Source organism: Mesocricetus auratus, unplaced genomic scaffold (genome assembly GCF_017639785.1).
Source record: "Mesocricetus auratus isolate SY011 unplaced genomic scaffold, BCM_Maur_2.0 Super-Scaffold_15014, whole genome shotgun sequence".
NCBI classification, from domain to species: Eukaryota; Metazoa; Chordata; class Mammalia; order Rodentia; family Cricetidae; genus Mesocricetus; species Mesocricetus auratus.
The window spans coordinates 33,405,113-33,427,365 of NW_024429186.1; the positions used below are offsets into that span (position 1 = coordinate 33,405,113).

At 38.5% G+C, this 22,253-nt stretch overlaps 2 protein-coding genes across 2 annotated transcripts in view; both read right to left on the reverse strand.

Annotated features, from left to right (window-relative positions):
- The window catches only part of Psen1 (presenilin 1), a 49,479-nt gene extending 48,038 nt beyond the window's left edge, over positions 1 to 1,441 (reverse strand). The window contains exon 1 of the mRNA XM_005072700.4: positions 1,290 to 1,441. The gene's annotated coding sequence lies outside the window, so the exon portion shown is untranslated. The remainder of the gene's footprint in view (positions 1 to 1,289) is intronic.
- Positions 1,442 to 7,092: 5,651 nt separating this feature from the next.
- Rbm25 (RNA binding motif protein 25) overlaps positions 7,093 to 22,253 on the reverse strand; it is a 42,921-nt gene continuing 27,760 nt past the window's right edge. The window contains 11 exon segments of the mRNA XM_040742785.1: positions 7,093 to 7,202; positions 9,711 to 9,758; positions 11,130 to 11,228; positions 11,930 to 12,204; positions 12,577 to 12,901; positions 14,168 to 14,318; positions 14,695 to 14,768; positions 17,724 to 17,813; positions 17,919 to 18,135; positions 19,691 to 19,950; positions 19,952 to 19,972. Of these exon segments, the coding sequence (XP_040598719.1) occupies positions 7,110 to 7,202; positions 9,711 to 9,758; positions 11,130 to 11,228; positions 11,930 to 12,204; positions 12,577 to 12,901; positions 14,168 to 14,318; positions 14,695 to 14,768; positions 17,724 to 17,813; positions 17,919 to 18,135; positions 19,691 to 19,950; positions 19,952 to 19,972 (1,653 nt within the window). The 3' untranslated portion in view covers positions 7,093 to 7,109.

A 22,253-nucleotide genomic window follows, 5' to 3' on the forward strand; every position in this document is an offset into this window, starting at 1 on the left:
TTTCTTTTACACAACGAAAAGCTGTGACATGTGTCCAGGATATTGTAGAATCAGATATTGCTTCTGTTCACTGACGAGTCTACTATCTAGAGAGGAAAACAAGTTACTTTTTACACTGATTACATGTTAATATAAAACTGTTAGCCATCCTGGATTAACAAATCATTACAGCTAATTTCACCTGTTTCTTGTAACTTTTACAAACGTGTCTGTTGGAACATTTAAAACTAATATTTGTGGTTCACGTCTTTCAACGGTACAATACGACTACAAAATTTCATTCCAAGTCGCTGACCACGCTTTCCCCTCCCTGACACCTCCCTGACTTCTCAGCTTCTGTGACAGTGCACTACAGTGACTCTACACTCATCCTAAGCTGCCTCCTTGCCCTCTTCCACCGGGCTCTTTGTGAGTTCCTAAAGCGTCCATCCAGTTCGCTACTCCAACATCTGCTTAAGTGACCCAGGTTTACACTTCACAACTCTGACCTCAGGGCATCTTCACCCACTGACACTTCAAACCACTTACTAACTTCCTTATTTCTCTCTCATTCTCTAAACTTGAACTCAGTATTACACTGTAGATGAACCGCTCGCCTGTCCTGCTCATGTTTCTTCTGCACTTGTATTACTTTAGCTCTCATCTCCCCTAATTATGTGACAGTTACCTCAGTTCTCCTGTGCACTCCAGCCTCACTACCAGACCGATGTGCCTGAAGCAAACCTCTTGCCCATGGCAGTGTTCCATTTGAAAGGGAAGAAAAAGCAAACACTAAAGGCGCCTACACGCGTCGGGCACACACACGCATCGTGACAGTTCAAAGGAACTAGCGCCCTACGACTCTGCCTGGCCATGGAGACACAGAGAAGTTAGCCCCGAGTGCCACGCACTTCTGGACTAGGACACTCGGGAAGCGGACGCAGAGTTTCACCAGTTGCTCAAGCAGACTCAGCCTAGGGCGCTTCCTCTATCTCCTGCCCCATCCACTCCTGTACGGACGGCCACCGCCGACAGCAGCCACCTGCTCCAGGCCGCCCGGGACAACCAGCACTTCCGGACCAAAGCTCGAAGGGGTCACTGTCAGCCTGGCCGCGCCAGAAGAGCCCGGAGAAACCGGCGGCCTCCCGTTTCCTACGCGGGGTTCCTCTGTCTCTGCCCGGTCGGACCCCGCCCCTCATCCTCGAGGACGCCCGCTGTGCGGCCCGCAGACTCAGGCCCCGGCCCTCGGCCAGCACCAGCGAACGCAGCGGGCAGGGACACCGTCCGCCCCGCACATCCCCTGAACGCACCTTCTCTCTCCGCGCCCGGGCAGTCGACTCGCAGCCCAGGTTTCCGCCTTAGCTGCCGCTGTTGTGTTTCCGACGAGAACTCGCAGCCCACAGAGCAGGTCGTCCCAGGCCCCGCCCTAGAGGCCTCATCGGTGTCGTAACTTCCGGCCTCCGCGACGTTGGCCACTAGCCAGGGAGAGGACAGAGCTTCCGGTGGCGCGGGCAGACCACGAGGGTTGGGGGCTGGAGCTGGCTTTGCTCAATTTGAACGACAATACAGTGTCTAAGATTGTGCGCAATCTGAGGCAGCTGTAGGGTTTGAGGCGGGTCTGGTGTTCTCCCAGGCTACAGGAGATGACATTTTCCCCTTTTTTTGGTTGACACTGAGAGTCATGTGTTCTCTGCCGGTATCAAACACCATGAAGACAGATGGCCTTGAAAAACCTATTCTGCCTCCAACATGTGTGTGTGCACACCATGTCCCGTTTTGTGATACTTAAAAGTGAACACTTCCCATTTCTTCACAGCACTTAATTTGGGTTATTTTTGTTTTGCTTTTTGGGACAGGGTTTCTCTGTAGCTTTGGAGCCTGTCCTGGAACTCGCTCAAGCCTCAGGAGGTAGAGGCTGGTTTCGAACTCAGAACTCTGCCAGCCTCTACCTCCTGAGGCAGGCGTGAATCACCACAGCCCTGTAAATTTGTAGTTCCCCAAAATGTATGTTATTGTTTGTGCCCTCAATCAGTGACTAGCGTGTACACAGAACCTGAGAAACTACCCTAAATATTCTAGGCCCCAAATCTGAAAATGTCTTCCAAGATTCAAGTATCTAGAGAGCAGAAAATGTTTTCAATTTTGATTTTGCAACCATGTGATTTTATGTAATTATAAAGACAGTTATGCCTCTAATCCTAAATAGATGGAGGCGATGAGTTGAGGTCAGAATGGCTTTTTTGTTTTTGTAGACAGTTTCTTTCTGTGTATTGCTTGGAGGTATCCTGGAACTTGCTCTGTAGACCAGGATGGCCTTGAACTCTAGGGCTGAAGACATGCACCACCAACACCCGGCCAGACTGGCTTAACAAATTACCTTGGCTACACAGAGTCAAATTACCGTTTTCTATTTCCCAGAATGCCTCATTATAATACTAATCTTTCCCACCGGAAGAATGGCAGCAGGGAGGTGAAGTTTCTTACCCTTAGGTAGCTTTTCCCCCAATTGCTCGTATGGGAAGAATGCAGACAGTAGTGCAGACCACATTAAACAAACTCAATACACATGTTAGACAAGCATAGGCTAATACACATTTGTAAAGTTGTTCATTACTTCAACTGCAAACTGATTGATAGAACCAATCTCAACATAATACTTTTTGTGCAAAGATGTACATGAAGTATTGGTATATAAAAATAATAAAGCTAAGTGTTCTGCAACAAATCATAGTTCATCCATGTTATAAAACTCTTGAGTTATGTGCAAGGACATGTGCGGAGGTATACACAATCATTAATCCCATGATGGCAGAGGCAGGTGGATCTCTGTGAGTTTCAGGTCAGCCTGGTCTACAAAGCTAGTTCCAGGACAGCCAGTGCTGTTACAGAGAAACCCTGACTCAAAAAACCAAAAGAAAAGAAACAAAACTTGGGAACCTGAACAGTGGTATAACAGAATGCAGGTGAGATCCAATAGTGATTAGCAAAGAGTGAGCAGAAACTGGACCTAAAAGCAGTACTTCGGAGAGGATCCTGCCAGGTGAGAGTGTGAATGAAGTCATCATTAAAAGCCAGGGCCTATCAATGAGAAGGCCATGTCTATTATCAATGACTCCAAGGAACTACACAATTAGCATTTGCATATGATCATAATTTGCTTTTTCTCACATATAGTAACACTATCATGATTCCTACATACTTATCTTTTTTTTGGTTTTTCGAGACAGGCTTTCTCTGTATTGCTATAGAGGCTGTCCTGGAACTCTGTAGACCAGGCTGGCCTCGAACTCACAGAAATCCGCCTGTCTCTGCCTCCTGAGTGCTGGGATTAAAGGCATGCGCCACCAAGGCCCGGCCTTAATCATCTTTAAATCAAAAACGTTCTCATACTTTATAATCTTGCCTACGAAAAAAACTCATCCAAAAGAAATTTGAAAATGTTTTCTCACTAATTCTAATTACTTTATTCTCTGTAATTGCTGTAAAGCTGTTGTACTCTACAGTTTTCCTTATATTATCAAAAAAGAAATGGAGTACCGTTGAACTTGTTCTTGGGAAAGCTGAGACGAACATAGGCCACACAATTGGGCCCAGGTCAGACCTAGGCAAAGACAGGGAGAGACAGAAAGCAAGGGGAAGACTGAGGAGAAAGAAGGAATTCAATTAAATGAATCCCAATAAAAAGGGCACACTTAAAGCCAGGCAGTGGTGGTGCACACCTTTAATTCCAGGACCAGTTTGAGGTCAGCCTGGTCTACAGAGGGAGTGAGTTCCAGGATAACCCAGAGAAACTTTCTCTAGAAACCAAAAAAAAACCTCAAGTAGGGGCAGGCATCTACATAGTAAGTTCCAGGCTACCCACGTTTATTGAGACCCTGTCTCAAAAATAAAAGCAAAACAGAAAAGGTAAACATAGAAAAAAAATCCAATAAAAGCTGTATGCTCAAATGCAAACATTAAAATTTTATGTAGAAAATACAAAGCTGAACTATAACCAGAAAAATCCATAGCCGTTCTGATATAAAAACCTTTATTCTGCATCATAGACCGTACCAAGTTTGGTAAAAGCAAGCCTGATAAACAATGGATGCCTACTTATATGTATTTGCAATTTTATTTTCTTCATGGTGGTTAAAAAATATATATACAGATAACTTCTTTTGGCTGGTATTCATGCCAATTATTTGAAACTTCACTGTGAGGAAAACATCAGCATTTCTATTACAGTTTATAGGGAAGCACTATTATAAAGCTCACGTAACAAACTCTTTAAAGAACATCCTCAGAGTCTGGCTGGGATAGAGCCTAGAATATATCCATTGTCCTAGGGCACTGTTTGAGGGTTACTTTGATGTTCAGTAACAGAACATACTGTACATAGTCAACTATTTTTCTAGTGCATCACCATACTTGTACACTGTAACCCAGCCCTTTGGATTGCAATGGAAGAAAGCAGCCTGGGAGACAGTAAGTTCCAGGACAGCCTGAACTAGATTGGGGAACTGTCCTCTCCCAAAAAAGGGGGGGAGGGGCAACAAAATAGCCATTCTCCTTAAAAATCTACTTTGAAGGGAAAGTATGTTACCTCTACACACTCTGTCAGGATAAAATAATGTGCAGGTATCTGAAAAATCTTATTCAATTAAGAGAAACCCATGGGTTAGTTGACACTCGTATCATCTGGTACTCATATTGTCCACTCTACTAAATCACATAGGCATTTAAACAAGACAGGTGGCAAAGGTGCCCAATATATTGTGAAAAAAATTTGTCTCAAACATTTTAACTACTATTTTTTCCTACTATACCTAATTTTGTTTTGTGGTCAAACCACGGGAAAACTTAAGACCTTCATGTGTGAGTAATATCAATCAATATAAAGCCTAAGGTCTATCATAACTAAGAAATCTAAGTGATTTAAAAATAAGCTTTAAGGGCTGGAGAGATGGCTCAGCCGTTAAAGGCTAGGCTCACAACCAAAAATATAAAAATAAGCTTTAAAATGGCAAAACATGCCTTAAAGTATATTAAACTATTAATTTAGCCGCCTTTTCTGCCACCCACATGACCACCCCAACCATACTGAACCACTGTTGTGTGACAGGAGATGGAGTGCTATGCAGTATAAGGAATATACTCCAAAAACCTTCAGGTAAACATCATCGATAGTTTCTACAGGTATCTGAGAGACTGGCAAGGTAAAGTCAATCTACTTGAATTAACTTCATGGTAATGTTAGCTAAACAAAAGCCTTGCATGACGTCAAAGCAAATGTTCAGTGTGTTTGGAACACACAGAAACAAAATAAACAACTTCTTGTGTGAATCAAGCTTTTCAGGACTGCTTAAATGAGATCTGAAAAGGGGCTATTAAATAAATTTAGAGTTGGAAGGATCATCTTTCTGGAACTTCCTCATGGGAAACCAAACTTTTAAATATAATCAACACTATGTAAAGATATTCATTGATGATAACCTCATTCAAAATAAGATAAATAAGATCTCTTTGACCTTCTGATACCGTAAAAATTCATTTCAAAACTTCAGCTCATATTTTCAGGTTGTTTTCCAGCATATGCACTACACAATTATAACATAATGCCATTTATTTATAAGACTCGAAGGAAGCATCTCCAAGATCAAATATATACATTTTTAATAACTGAAATATTTACATAATGAAGCCAGGTCAAGGTTCAACATTAAGAACATTGTTTTGGATGTCCTCAAGATGTTTAAAAGGAGAAAAAGAAAAAAGAAAAAAAGGGGGAAAAAAAAGACCTTAGTAACTCAAGCTCACAGATACAGTGTTCTAACGAGCCAGTCTTTTTACCTTTTAATAAGCAAACATGGCAACAGTTGCACCTTATTTGTTATAAGCAATATTTAGAACTTGGTACTTTTAAATAAATTTTGTCCCCTGGTGATCTTCTGAATTACTAATAAAGTCCAAGGATTTCTCTAAACATGTCATCGATATATTTAAAGTTTGATGACCAGTGATGAAAATTTGTGGACAGGAAACTGCCATAAATGATGTATCTTCGGGAGAAAGATGTAAACATTTAACTACCATGGTGCATTACTATTATGTTTTGTCAAAATCTTTTGTAAACTTACCTTATTTATTGGTGCTAGGGACAGAACCCAGGCCCTCTTTCATGCTAAGCATAGTAAGATCTCCCACTGAGGTACCCCATGGTCATTTGTTTTAAAGAAGGTGGGCTCCTCCCAGTCCATACTTTTAGAATTAATTCTGCTTTATAAAAAGGAATCCACCCAAATTAAACAAAGACAAGCTGAAAATGTACTGAGTAAAATGTTTCGGGACTTTAGAATCTAATCTGCTTCAGTTCTGAGCCAAATTGGAGGAAGAAGTAAGACTATGATGTATCATCTGATTAACAGAGAAACACAAATATGATTTAACAGACTTTGTTGCTCACTGCAGAATATCACATTCTGGGAAACTCACACCGAAATCATACTAGTAGTTACTTGGGTTGGCACAATTATCACTTTTCCTTTATGAGTCTATTGGTGAATTACAAAATGTTTAAGGGAGCCCACCAAAGAAAATTTAAAAAAGACTTTTATACATACACTCACATAAACACATTAATACAGAGATACATTAGGAATGCCTGCTAGTTTTTGCACTCTAATTTTAAACTCCTTGCCTTTACAAGGGCTTGTCATTTCTGAACAGGGGATTGGGATGAGATGGCAATGGGTACAACTAGTATTCAAATTATTCATGTTGGTGCCTATACAGTACAATTTTAAAATTAGGTGGAATCCTGGAAAAGAACTGGGGAATCATTTCAATATTTAAAAGGAATGAATCAGCAGAACAAGATTACATGAGATAGACTGTGTATAGTAGCTGCAGCTTATAAAACACACCAGCAATTTGTACCTGGTGAGTATAAAGAGAACCAGGGATTTGGAGGACTTTACAACCAAGTGCGTACACAGGGCATCAACAAATTAGAGGACAAAAGAATTCACATTTTCTACATTAAAAAATTACAGATCTCACAAATGTCTTTGAAGACACAGAAAATTCAAAGTTCTTTGAAGGGTGTGAAAGAAGAAATCTGAAATGTAACTCTGACTGTAAAAACAGTTTTACTTCACAAGACCAATTTTCTTGGCTTCTGTTTCATATATCAATAATCTCCACATTTTGACTATAAAAACTTCTGCTTCTTCATCTAGTACCTAGAAGATAAGACAGTACATATAAAGATAATTAGTAGTATGCCAAATTGACAGCAAAACACAAGAAACTTCTTACCCAAACACAATCAACATAATGACTTAAACAAAAATTGTCCAGTATGAAAAAGATTTTAAACAGAGCAGTTAAGTTACCAAAAGAAAGATAATGATTCAACCAACTACTGTGACTCTTAAATGATAATTCCATTGTACTTTTGTTTACTTGTTGAATTTTCAGATACACAGGCCAGACTGACCCTAAATTTCAAAGAAAACAAGGATAACCTTGAACTCCTGCTTTCCCTTTCTCCAAGTGTTGAGATTTCAGGCATATATGCCTCCACTCCAACACAGTCTCCAAAAATACTATGTGGATACAACTTTTTATTTTGAAGGTAATTTTATAGATATTACATTTATATGTGTCTGGCCAAACTACTTGAGTTCGAGGCTAGCCTCCAAACAATACAGAGAAGCCCTGTCTCAAAAAAACCACAAAGTGAAAAACTTAAATGTATAATGTATTTATGTATGTATGCTTATAGTCATTTTACTTATCCCAAACCAGACTTGCCATCTTACCTAACATTTAACAACTGCTTATTTTGTGACACTAAACACCAATGCCACAGGATACAAAAATACTAACATTATCTTTTGTCCTGGTAAATGAATAAACCAGGTTATTTTTCTATCTACCTAGGATTTAATTACTATATAATATTCCTAATACTACCTCTGCCTTTAACCTATACACATAAGGCTCTGGTACTCAAGGGTGCTGTAAGAGTAATGGAAGACCTTACTTCCTTAAAGACATTATCTACTGAAGAAACTCCAGAATATATGCCACTGCTTGACTGGAAAGCAACTTCTTATCTGGTTTCTTCCCTAAACTGCCTCTAAGAATTTTGAGAACTCGGGGCTGGAGAGATGGCTCAGAGGTTAAGAGCACTGTCTGCTCTTCCAGGTCCTGAGTTCAATTCCCAACAACCACATGGTGGCTCACAACCATCTATAATGAGGTCTGATGCTCACTTGTGACCTGCAGATGTACATGCAGATAAGTATCATATACATAAAATAAATAAAACTTTAAAAAAATTTTTAAAAAATAAACATGGGCATGGGTTAAAATGCAGTAATATAGCAGTTGTCAGCATGTGCCAGGCCACAGGTTTCATCTCAGGCAGTACAAAAGAAAAAACAAAACAGAGTTAGCACACACCCTGTTTCCGATTAAAAGCCTCCTTGTTTAGGAACTGTGGGATCTGTTGGTTATATTTGAATTGTCTCTTTCCTAGGTCATCCATGCCTGGCTTATTGTTTCATCTCTGTTGTTGCTGTTCTCTTTTTCATTCATTTACTTGGGGTAAGTAATAAGTTTCTGGTCTCTTATTCACTGTAGCATCCATCACTACCCTTAGACCCATGTACTTTGTTGATGAATTATTCTTTAAGTAATCATTTTTGCACATATTATGTCTTGCCTGGTATTTAGAAGATGAATTGGTATTGATAGGGTATTGTCCTTTTTTTTTTAAAGTTATTATTTGTATGTACATGAGTGCAAGCATCCATATAAAGGCCAGAGAGCTGGGGACATACCAATTAGGAAAGAGTGAACAAGCTCCATGATCTGCTGTTTCTAACTCCCTGGTGATGGGTCAGGGAGAACATAACAACACACTTGGCATTTTAAGTAGGTCTTGGGTACAGAACTCATGCTTAAGCAGCGAACACTTTGTTTGGGCCAACTACTTCTATGTGTGAGGCCTTTAATTTTTACAGTATTATCTGTGTGTGTACCTCGTCTACAAAATGAGCACCAGTGCATGAACACACTTCTATGTTAATTTGGAAGCATCATACTTGATAATAGGAAACTTGTGCCCACCCCACCCATGGAATGCTTTTTTTTAAATGCAAATTTTTAAAATTACATGTATGAATTTGTTTGGGTAAGAATACATATGCCATGGTGCTGAAACCTAGCTCCAATATTTTTCTCAAACCCATGTCTCAATGTTCTTGTATGATATGCACTTGCCATCATTTGGACTAATTTTTTTCCTTTTTTAATGGGACAGAGTCTAAGAGGAACGGGCAAAGCTTGATCCACCTGCCTCTGTGTCCTAAGTGCTGGGATTACAGGAGTGTAACTCCATGCCCAGTTGTACTTTCTTACCATCTTATTTTTCAATAGTAACCTTTTCCCAGTTGCTTAATTCTTACTAATCTTCACTGACCTACCAGTCCTTAATATACTCAAACTACCAGTTGTACTCATATTTTTTCCTTTCTTCCTAACACAGTTCCTCATATTTAATGTACTATTTTTCTCATTCAAAATACAAACCCACCCCTACCCTCCCTCTGATTATAAAATCACAATGTTTAATAATAATACAAAATCAAATGTAATTAGGAATTTGAATTTTTTAGCATGAAATCTATAGAGTATTTTGCTCATACAGCTATTAATGTAACAATCTTTTTCTAACTTACCATGGCAACATCATCTAAAATGCTCTGCGGTGAACTATGTGCCATAACCTAAAAGAAAGAAACAACTGTTATAAAGTTGTACAAAACATCTAAATGGTAGGGAAATTTCTTGTGCCTGGGGGAGATTGCTCTACTTTGAGGCAGTAGCTGTTTAGCTCTGGAAGGCTAAACAGCCTGCCTCCCTAATTGAGTGATCAAAGTAAAACGGCACCATGCCTGGCTCTATAATTTGGGGGGGGGAGGAGCTAGTTTTCAAGACAGGGTTTCTCTGTAGAGTCTTGGCTGTTCTGGAACATGCTCCATAAACTCTTGAGTTTTTCAGCCTCCTGAGTACTGTGATTAAAGGCATGCACCACTACTGTCTGACTCAGTTTTTCCCCCTGGGATCATAATCACTAAAGACACTTTTATCATTACTAACAAGTTGCTTTTCTTCCCCTCATGCTGTGTAACGTAGGGTGCCCTTGAACTTGCGATCCTTAGACTTAGACTCCCAAGTACAAAAATCTTCCACACTTTGCTATGGAAGTCTTAATTCAAAATATTAAAAAAGCAGTACTAGTGGAAGAATGACATTTATACCATTACAAGAATATGGTACTGCTTCTATAATAACCATATTATTAAACTATGCTTTGAGGATACACGACAGAACACATCTTGCTGGATGGCTGGGTGTACTGGTGCCTGTCAATAATTCCAGCACTAAGGAAATAGAGGCAAGGCCGGGCGTTGGTGGCACACGCCTTTAATCCCAGCACTTGGGAGGCAGAGGCAGGCAGATCTCTGTGAGTTCGAGCGAGTTCCAGGACAGTCTCCAAAACAATACAGAGAAACCCTGTCTCGAAAAACCAAAAAAAAAGGAAATAGAGGCAAATTCAAAGTTAGCCTGGGCTATATGAAACTGTTTTCAAAACAAAAAGCCTATAGGATTTAAAATGTTACCGTCTGTATAAAAATGGCCAAAACACAACTTTTCCATAAGGTTCAATTTCTTCATGTATAAATACAGTAAGGACAACATTTGAGAATTGTATCCTAAGACTGTTACAAGATTAAAAGAAAAATTCCCATAAAACACAAACCCTGTGTCTGTCAAGAACTCTCTCTAATCAGTCAGTAAGTGCAAAACACTATTCATGACAGTCACCAAAGATGGGTGACTGCCAAAGAAATTGAGGAAACAAACTACTGGCTACCTCTAGAAAATACAAACCCAAGACAAAAGGGTGGCATGACATTTACAGTAGAAAAAAAAATGTAATTGATAACTGACACCAGTTCAGTCCTCCCTGATTCAGAATCAAAGCTATGGAATGAGACTCAAGTTAGGAATTTTCCTTTGAATGACAGGTCACTTAATTAAACTGAATTATCATGTTATGTACTGGAGATGGAGGGATAAAAAACAAAACCAACCTTAGAACAAACAAAATCCACTAATGTAGCTTCTTCTTCACCAATGTATTCTATGATTTTCTTATTGATCCACGGCCGGATTCTTCGTTCCATCAGTATCTGCAAAACAAAACCTGGTTGAAAACCTAAAGAATTAAAACAACTTTCAAGATTAAAATAAGACAACAGTAGAGGCACAGATGCTAAATCTGGGACTCAGAGACAAAACCCAGAAGATGTGAGGTCCAGGACATTGTCTCAATAAATAAATAAATAAATAAATAAATAAATAAATAAATAAATAAATAAATAAATAAATGTGTGCCTCAGTATTCCATGCTGGAAAACTCTATCACAGAGCTACCTAGATTTCCTGATTTGTTTAAAACAGAATATTCATCAGTAGATTAATGGTTAACTGGCTTACATAGCTTTCTTAATATAGCTGTGTGATGTTTTTCTTGGTGAGTTTATTATAAGAAAATGATTTTTTTGTTGTTGTTGTTGTTGGAAACAGGGTTTCTCTACTTAGCCTTGGCTGTCCTAGAACTAGTTTTGTAGACCAGGTTGATCTTGAACTCAGAGATCCACCTGCCTCTACCTCCTGAGGGCTGGGATTTAAAGGAATGCATCACTACCACCTAGCTACAATAAAGTGATTTTATGAAGGAGACACAAAAACATCTGCCACAGCATCCACTTAGTGACAAGATTCACCATGCCAAGGAGAGTACTCCAACTTATTTGCTATTACTAAAACCAAGTAAGATTGTATGTCAATAACCCTGAATACCAGTACAAACATGTAATGTGCTACTCACGGAATCCACAATAGACCAATCCAGAGGATAAGCAAAGAGCTCAGGTTTGGCTGTGGGAATTTTCTCAATGAGACTTTTAATGTGCTTGCGCTTTTCTTCAGTGTTTACAGTGCCTTTGGTAGCATTTTTATCATCTTCACCATAATCCAAGGGAACAAGTTTCCTTTTTCGGGGCACATCATCGCTGTCTTCATCCTCGAATTTGTTAAAGACACTATCTACAGGTAGTTTCTTTCGCTTCACAGAATTAGGTTGGCCAGGACTATTGGAAGCACCTATAGTTAAAAACATTATCTTAGTATGACAACATTTTCAAATGCTAAATTTGACAACCCATCATCCCTCATAAAGTGCAAATATACTTCCACACTCTCAGAGAATCCCAACTGTTTAAAAACAAAAAAACTCTCTACTCACAAGTGCTAGAAAATTTAATTTTTCACTTCTTCTCAGAACTTGAAGCAGCTGGAGATATAGGAGCACTAGTAGAACTACGAAAACAATCGTGAGCTAGAAAGGCATGGTTGAACACTTTGCTATCTATCTACCAAGGAGCTATATATGTATATGGGTTGTCTCTGTCCTTACAGTGAAGGTTGTTGGGACATGGGAGGAAAGGACAAAAAAGGAAGGCAACTCTAACATACCCAGTTTAAGACTTAATCCTATTTTTGGCCTATGCTCCTCAGGCTGCTGTTGATCTGGTGAGTTTTCATGAGGAATAATAATACCACAAGGAGACTCGTCCCCAGGAGTGTTGGGTGTTGCATTGCCACTGGCAGAGGACACAGATGGGGCAGAGCTGATGGGTCTCAGAGTTGGTTTGAGACAAGGCTTTTGCTCTGGTTCTTCTTCCTCTTCCATAGGCTCCTCTCGTTTTTCTTCTTTTTCTTGCTTTTCTTCTTCTTCTTCTTCTGATTCTGGCTCTTGCTTTATCTGAGGCTGTCTGCGCCTCTCAGCCTCTTGTTCCATCTGCAACCCAAAACCCACCTGATTAACTTTTTAAAGACACAACTGTGACTCTTACCTTTGCTTTACACACATTACATAAAACAGTTAACAAAAAAGACTGATTTGAAGAACAGTGGGTTCAAAACAAAATAAGATTAAGAATGAGCAATAGGGGCAGGAGAAATGGCTCAACTTAAAAGCACTGGTTGCCCTTCCAGAGGCCCTGGATTCTATTCCTAGAACTCCTAAGACTACAGCTGACAACTGACGGAAACTCCAGTCCCAAGGGATCCAATACCCAGTAAACAACAACAAAAGGAACATGAAAAGACATGATTTTGCTGAAGCATATAAAATGTAAAAATATGGAAATGTTCCATTAATACTTGATAGAAGAACTAAGTGTTTTAAAATGGCAATTCTTATATGCAAAAATCGAGCATGGTATGTCTGTTCTGCTTAAAAATAATGTTCTGCTTAAAAATAAGACTGCTGGGCTGAAGAGATAGCTCGCTGATGAAAAGCATCTGCTGTTCCTGGGGACGCAGGTTCAGTTCTCAGAACCCACATGGTAGTTTCCCAACTATCATCATTCCCGTTTCAGAGAATATAACCTTTAAGGGTACCAGCAGGAATATGATATATTAATTTACATGTAAGCAAACCCATACACATAAAATAAAAATAAATTTTTAAATGATACATTATAAAATGAAAACATCTTTTAGTAAGAAAATATTTCAAACTAATGTGCATTTCAACTCAAAGAAAATGATAAGGACAGCAGCTTTCTATTCAATCTTATTAATGGAAGACTTAACTGACCTGTGAATTCAAGGGCCTGGGAAATAGCTCCACTAGATGCATGACTGCTGTGCAAGCATGAAGACAGGACTTTGATTTCTAGTACCTACTACACCCAAACCAAGCATATAGGTTGAGATAGGCAAATACCTCGCCTGCTAGCACAACAATGAGAGACTCTGTCTCAAGTAACTAAGGGAGATTACTCCTGTGGAATGATACCTAAGACTGACTTCTGGCTTCTACAATGCACATCAGCCCTAAACTCCCCCAACACACACACAAACACAGGTGTGAATTCAACCCAGCTTAATGACTTCTGTACCAAAAATAACAGAAGTACTAACAACCTGCCAAATAATAGCACCATTAAGTCCCAAGATCATATTGTGTATTCCCTTTATCTACAAACAAATATAACATAGCTGACTTTAAAATGATATAGTGATTTAAAACCAAACAATGTCAGATGTAGTAACTCACCCTCTGGAGCTCTGCATCTGGATCTGGATGTCCTTCTGCCAATAAGCGTTGCCTGATTTCCTCAAGTTCTTCCTTCTCTCTCTTCCTATCTCGTTCATCAGCTTCCATTTCTTTTTCCCTATCACGCAACCGTTTCTGAAGCGCACTCCCCCTACAAAGGTAAAAGGACTCATGTAATAACCGCTTCATTGCCTAGTACCCAGCAGTGGTTTTCTCAATGCCAGAAACCACAAAACTGAATGCTAAGACTCAAGTGTTCTACATCTATCGAATACCCAAGACAGTGTGCTTGCTCTCTACATTAATGTGTAACAAGTAAGCACGCATTGCCATTTTACTTTAAAAATCACTCTAATGTGCCTAAAAGCTAAGAGGTAACTATCAAGGAGAAGACAGACTTTTTGTGCCTGTTCAAGTGAATTCCCAACTCTTAATTTGTATTTTTTCAGGTAAGGTGTGAAGACGGGACACAAGAGACACCTGCATCTTCATATTCATAAATAGCCCATCAGTTTACACTTGCTTACCTATAGTACTTTGGATCATCTCTATCATCATCATAATCTTCTAGGAATTCTTTTAGTCGTTTAGCCTCTTTAGCCTTTGCAAAAATGAAGAACAAAGTATATAACACTCAGGTTAAAAGTTACACTATTTCCTTCCTTTTCTTAGGAAAATATTTCTCCTTACAATTACTTCACATATGAAATGGGTATCTTTTTAAAATATTATATAACTCAGCTTTAGGACATATCTGAAACATGAAAAACATCCATGTATACAGCATGCTAAACAAATACCCTTTGAGTATAATCTCCCCAATACATTCTTTTCCAATGAAATCTCAACACATTAGGAAGCAAAACACTATGATCATGTTAAATGTATTAAATAGACAAAAGCATCTTAAATTTCACTGGGTAAATAATACTGCAAGTGATTTAAGTACAATCCAAGATTTAGATTTAAACAAGGTTCATATACTATGGATTCACATCTGTATGTAAATCAGATAGTGGTTTCTGTTAATAATCACTATCTCTCAGTCACCTCAATGTAAAGTCTTGTAAAAGACACCCAGGAGAATCATCTATCTATTCTTTAGTAACTATTCCCTGAGTAACTCCCTGTATAACTTCCAAAATATTGTGAGTGTTCATATCTCAAAATACTCACAATTTTCTTTACAGTAATTGCCTTATCTGCTTACATTGTTTATTGTTTCAAAATTATGATCACTTCTGTATGGCCATCCCAAGGCTGGATAGGATATGATGAATACTCAAATGAATGAAAGGAGAAATATGTTGACAAAAATAACAGTATTCGGGCTGGGCGTTGGTAGCCCACGCCTTTAATCCCAGCACTCAGGAGGCAGAGGCAGGTGGATCTCTGTGAGTTCGAGGCCAGCCTGGTCTACAGAGCCGATTCCAGGACAGCCTCCAAAACAATACTAAGAAACCCTGTCTCGAAAAACCAAAAAATAAAAAAATAAAAATAACAGTATTCTAGCCCAGCAGTGGTGGTGCACATCTTTAATACCAGAACTCAAGAGGCAGAGGAAGACAGATCTTGTGAGTTCAAGGCCAGTCTGATGTACAGAGTGATTTCCAGGACAGTCTCTAAAACCTGTCTCGACAAAACAAAACTACACAGCCCCCCCCCGGGCGGGGGCCCACACCATAGACATAACAGCACAGCAATCTTTATGCATTATCAATATTCAAAGTACAGCTATATATAGAACAGTTTACAAAGTACACAATTCTGGGAAATTTTCACTAGTACTAAACATATCTGTTACTTAAACATGAGAAAATGTTTATGTAGTAAGACTTTCTAAAATTCACGAACAAATCGTTTTGTAATGAAAATCATTTCTCAATAGAAAGGTTTCAAATATGTTCACAGCAAGCACAGCATTACCTGTTTCCTCACCTAATTCCATCTCTTACCTTTGTATTTTTAATAGACAATGTTTCTGTGTGTAAACCCAGCTGTTCTATCACTATAAACCAGGTTGGCCTAGACTGCACAGAGATCTATCTGCCTGTTTTTTCCTTTCAAGTGCTGGGATTAAAGGTGTGCACCACTACCATAGGCAACACACAGAACATACTATTGAAGCTATTTTTATCACTATACAAAACAAATATGCCAACTGATTCATGTTTTAACAGATATCACTGTAAATTAAACACAACCTAACTTTTATGACCATACAAAGAGAATATGGTAGCATAAGAAAACTACTTGATAAATGCTAAATATAGCACTGCTTAAAACACTGCCAAGGGGAACATAAGGGAGGCTTAACAGTGAAGAGCAATGGCTGCTCTTCCAGAGGGACCCAGGTTCAATTCCCAACATCCACATGGCAGTTCACAATTCCAGTTCCAGGGAATCTGACACCCTTGCACATACATGCATGCAAGCAAAACACCAATGAAAATAGATAAAAATAATAAATCATAGCCAGGTGGTGGTGGTACACACCATTAATGCCAGCACTTGGCAAGCAGAGGCAGGTGAGTCTCTGTGAGATAGAGACCAGCCTGGTCTATAAAAGCTAGTTCCAGGACAGGTTCCAAAGCTACACAGGGAAACCCTGTAATTATCATTCTTCTCTCCAGCCTGATCCCAGAGTCGTGTCAATCCCTAATGAACACACAGGACGTTACATTAATTATGGAGCTGTTGGCCGTTTTGCTATAGTTTCTTGTTGGCTCTCTCAGACTTAATTATTAACCCATAACGGCTAATCTGAGTATTTCCATGTAGAGATCTCTTAACCGGAGAAATGGTCTGAATCTCTTACTCCTCTCACTTCCTACATGGCGAGTGACTGTGCCTCCATTTCCCAGAATGATCCTCCTCATCTAGTCCCACCTGTCTTGCTTCCCTATTGGCCAACAGTGCTTTAATCAACCAATTAAAAAAATACATAGGAATTCGCCCATCAAAACCCTATCTCAAAAACAAACCTACTCCAATAAATCATACAACAGCATTGACTAATTCAACAATTTTGCAGAATTGTTTTAAGAAAAACTTTTGGCACTTTATATATATATTTTGTGTGTGTGCCTGTGGATGTCATAACACACATGTGGAGGTCAGTTTTCTCTTTTCAACCCAAGTGATTGCTGGGGACAGAACTTTCAGGTGAAAGTTGCAGTCAAGTCTCCTATCTGAAGTACCTTGCTACCTCAACAAGTTTAGAATCTTGAAAAAATAGACATCGCATTACACATTAATTCTTAGTTTCTATAACCCACTAGAGTAGATTGGTATCATGAAATATTCATTAATAGGCAGCAAAAATTTGAAAAGTGGGAAGAAATGTATACTGAGTTGATCTCAAAGTTGCTTGAGATAAAAAATCCAGGTTATCTCTAGGAATTTGAAGCCAACCTAATCTATATCATATATTCCAAGACAGCCAGAGTTTTAGTGAGACCACATCAAAGAAAAAAATATTAACTGAGAAGCTGTCATGAATTTATAAGGTTTTCTGTCATACAGTAAAAAGCTTTTTTTAGACCTAAAATCTCACCATTTCTCGTCTTCTTTCCTCTTCTCTTTCCGCCTCTTTCTCATATTCCCTGGTTTTCTTTCGTTCTCTGATTTCCCAATTCTTAAGGCGCTAAAAATAAAAGTTTCAAAACTTTAAAATTTCACACAAAATTCTACAAACCATGGCTCACCAGCCTTTGTGAGCAAAACACACTTTACAAGCATTTCTGTTTACCTCTTGATAAGCAGCCTCTTTCTCTCTCAGCTTTCTTTCAAGTTTTCTTCGTTCATAAGCATCTTCTTCATCCTCTTCCCTGTCTCTTTTCTTATCCTTCTCTCTTTCACGCTCCCGTTCTCTTTCTCTCTCTCTCTCTCGTTCTCTTTCTCGTTCCCGTTCTCGCTCTCGCTCTCTTTCCCTTTCCCGTTCCCGTTCACGATCTCTGCTTTTTTCTCTATGGAAATAAAACAATAAATATAGAATATTTTATATCATTCTATTCTTTTTCTTTAGGGACTAATGGCAGTTGTAATGTATTATAAATCAATATATAAACAAGTCAAAATATTAATTTTTGAAAAACTGTACATTTCTCTATACTAAAGTATTTGTCTATAATGAACAAGGTCTAACTTTTTTTTTGGGGTGGGGAGGTTCAGAAAAGGGTTTCTCTGTGTAACAGCCCTTGCTATCCTAGAATTAGCTCTGAAGACCAGGCTGGCCTCGAACTCAAGAGATTCACCTGCCTCTGCCTCCCGAGTGCCCCTGCGATTAAAGGCGTGGGCCACCACTGCCTGGGAAACTCCAACATTCTAATGTCAATGTTGGAATTAAAAAGACAGATTTTCGTTTTAACTACAAAATCTAAACTGCATTCTGAAGTGAATGCTAATAAACACATCAGAAAATAAACATGATAGATTGAAAATTCTGGCTGATTATATGTGGAGATGCATAATTAAGTGCAAAAAAAAAAAAAGAATATTGCCAGGCATGGTGGTAAACACTACCAATCCTAATGATTGCAAGGCAGAGATAAGTTGACCTTAAGGCCATCTTAGTCCTACATAGAGTTTCAAGGACAGCCCCAACTACATAATGAGATACTGCTCTCTTATTTTCTCATTGCTCTAAATATTACAAGGTACCAAAAAATCTAAAATATAAATACCTGCTTAGAAGGAGAAATTACTACACTACATGAATAAATAGACACAGGGTCAAAAGACAGACAGACACACATTCTCTAAAGAGAATACTGGCAAATAGAAAAACTGCCTACTAAACCAAGGATATAATGGAACTTGTCTGTCCTAACAATGAAGGAACAACTGGCCTCAGAGAGAAAGAGTAACTTCATAAAACTGTTGTTGGGAATGCAGCCCAGTAGTAGAGTGTTCAACCTGCCACCAAAGAGTCTACCTGGAACGATGGAGCATGCCTGGAAGCCCATCAGCTCACATAAAGTTGAAACAAAAGGATTAATTCACAATCAGCTAGGATATAGACACAAAGACCTCACCTCAAAATCTAAACAACAGGGCTGGAGAGATCTCTAAAAGAGTTAAGAGTGCTTGTTGTTCTTGTAGAAAAGTCAGGACCAATCAATGTGATGGCTCACAACTATAGTTCCAGGTTATCTAACAACCTCTTCTGGTTTGCACATACATGGTACAAGTATATACATGAAGGCAAATCGCTCACACAAATAAAAATAATGTGCCAGGTATGCTAGTGCACAACTTTAATTCCAGCACCCAGGAAGCAGAACCAGGAAAACTATTGAGTTATAGATCGGCCTGGCCTATGCAACAAATTCCAGGCCACCGGGAATACACAGAGAGACCCTGTCCCCCAAAACCAGGGAGAACATTATTCACCAATGATATTATTATGTATACAAGACAAGCAGGCTAAGGAAAACTTATCACTTGAATACAAATGGTTCCACTGATGATTGTGTAATTCAATTAAGCTACAAGAAGCAATCAAATATCAAGTCTTCTTACCTTGATCGACTGCGATCCTTATTTCTATCTGAGCTCCTTTCTCGATCACGGTCCCGATCTCTCTCTCGATCTCGGTCTCTCTCTTTTGTGCGGTCACGGTCCCTATCCCGTTCTCGTTCCCGCTCCCGTTCTTTTTCCTTTTCTCGTTCACGTTCTCTTTCCCTTTCTCGTTCCCGTTCTCGCCTTTCTCGTTCCCTTTCACGTTCCCTCTCTCTTTCTCTCCGTTCTTTCTCAATTTCCTGTCTTTCTTTTTCTTTTTTTGCCTTTCTCTTCTTCCAGTTTCTAGAAACCAATAAAAGCACTTTTAGAGTTAGTTCTGTGGCTCCAGCATTCAGACTTTCCCCGGCGCAATGCCCAATACTTGTAAGAAAAGCATCAAACCACCAAGGTTTTAAATATCTGTGACTTTATTTGACAAATTAAACTGAAACATTCAGAAGGCTAGATTTCGTGCAAAACCATATACTCCACAAACCAGGAATCTCCAATTTAGGGTTGGAAAAACTGTGCTGAGTGGCTGGTCACTGGCTACATAATATGTAAAATAACCAAAGAATGCGGTGATTCCTAATAATTTCTAAAGAGACAATGGATCAATCAGCTAAAGCTTAATTCTGCCTATTATCAGTATCCTTAAGTCAATGGAACAGTGATAATAATTATAACCTTAGACATCTGGCTACTTGAAGGTTACTTGATGAGGATTTTAAAGTAGAGGTGGAAATCAGTCAACTCATGATACAACATTCTTCTGTTCTCTAGGTTGCCCTCTGTCCACAAGAGTCTGAAGCTGATTCAGCCAGAATCTTTTTTTCTTAATTATGGAAATATCTACTCCCACCATTACAAAATAGTCCACCAAATACAGAAACTTTGAAAACCACTCAAGCAACATGTACATAACAGCAGCATTTTAATTTAAGTTAAAAGCCATACACTTATGCCCACCATTATGCCTGTAAAACAATAAAAATTTATTTACAGTGATAAATCCATCCTTGCAAGGATCTTATGTTAACTTACAGATGTTGTGCTAGGACATGGATCGCCAACACTGGATTAACCTTGCCTACAAGCTATTTCTGGGAGGAAGAGCAAGTACACGATTCACACATAAACCAAATAACAATTGTACCAAGACTGCATCCTGAAAGATTACCAGTGTACCACAAGATTTCTATATAAACTAAGGGGAAGAAAGAAAACACAACAAAAACCCCAATCAAGCAAAACAAAACAAAATCAAAACATATTTATCCCTGAAGTTCCACATTCAATTTCACGGAAATTTAAACTGCAACAATAAAATGTGCATTTTTCTTTTTCTCAGTCATGTAAAGCATTTAAAACTTTAAGAAGCAGTCTTACCTGTTATACTTTTTCTTTTGCTCATAGGACCAAAGAACTGACAGAGGATTATGAAAGAGAAGCTAGTGTATGAGGCATCAATATATTCAGCTGCTGAACTAAGTGTACAGTCAGAGCTAATACTGAATACACTGATTGACATTAGAAAGTGAAGATAGGAGACATGGAGAAAGAGAAGTCAGACACTGAAAGCAACTAAAGGAGTAAAATCTAATTTCTGAACATCCCTAACAGAATTTAAAATTTGTATTTTAAAATGAATCTAGACTACATAAAACTTACCTCAGTGTCATACTTAAGAAATTTATTTCACAGATTTTTACATATACTTACAGATTTTTAATTTCTTTTGCATAAGGTCTCAATTTTTTACTTCTGTTGTTTACTATGTTACTTAAATCTGATGCAAAAACAATTTCTTTCAGAACTAATTTTAAAAGCTTGATTGCCCTATGTAAGCAAGTGAGAAAATCTAGTCCATAATAAATGCTAAGTTATTTATATGTGAAATATGTGTATGTTCACAAGCAGATAGATAGCATATATGCAAATAGTTTAAGAAAGATTAAAGAAAGAAATAGTGATTCCTTAAAATAAGTAATGAAGAGAAAAGGAAAGAGGTTAAAAAGAGGAAGGGGGAAAAAAAAATCAAAGCTCTTACCTTATTCTCTCTTCAGACTCATCCGTGCTGTAAATGGACAGCCCCTGCCACGCTGACACCCTGACAGTCTGTGGTTACTTAATAAACTCATACCAAAACATGCAAAGGTTCACTGAGCTCATTTTTTATTGCTAAGAATTAAAATATCCCCTTAAACACACCACCCAAAGAGAACAGGTTTTTACCTTTTTTGTTTCAATTTTTCAGAACATTCCTACCAGTAAAATATTAAGGCAGTGAAATGCCTGACACCTAAAATGCTGAATATCTTCAGAATTAATTTTTTTACAAACTTGATTTCCTCATAATTTAACAGTAACATAAAAGCGTTTAAAATAAATAAAAACGGGGGGGGGGTTGATGGGTGGTAAACCACACACACAACTATATACCATTTTTAAGCTTACTCAGTCCTGAATCAGAATATTGAACATACACAGAAGAATTCAAAAATACAATCCACTGACCACCATTGTAACTCTCAAAATTGTTCAGAGTTACATCTGTGCTTTTAGGCACATTTAATTCCTGAAA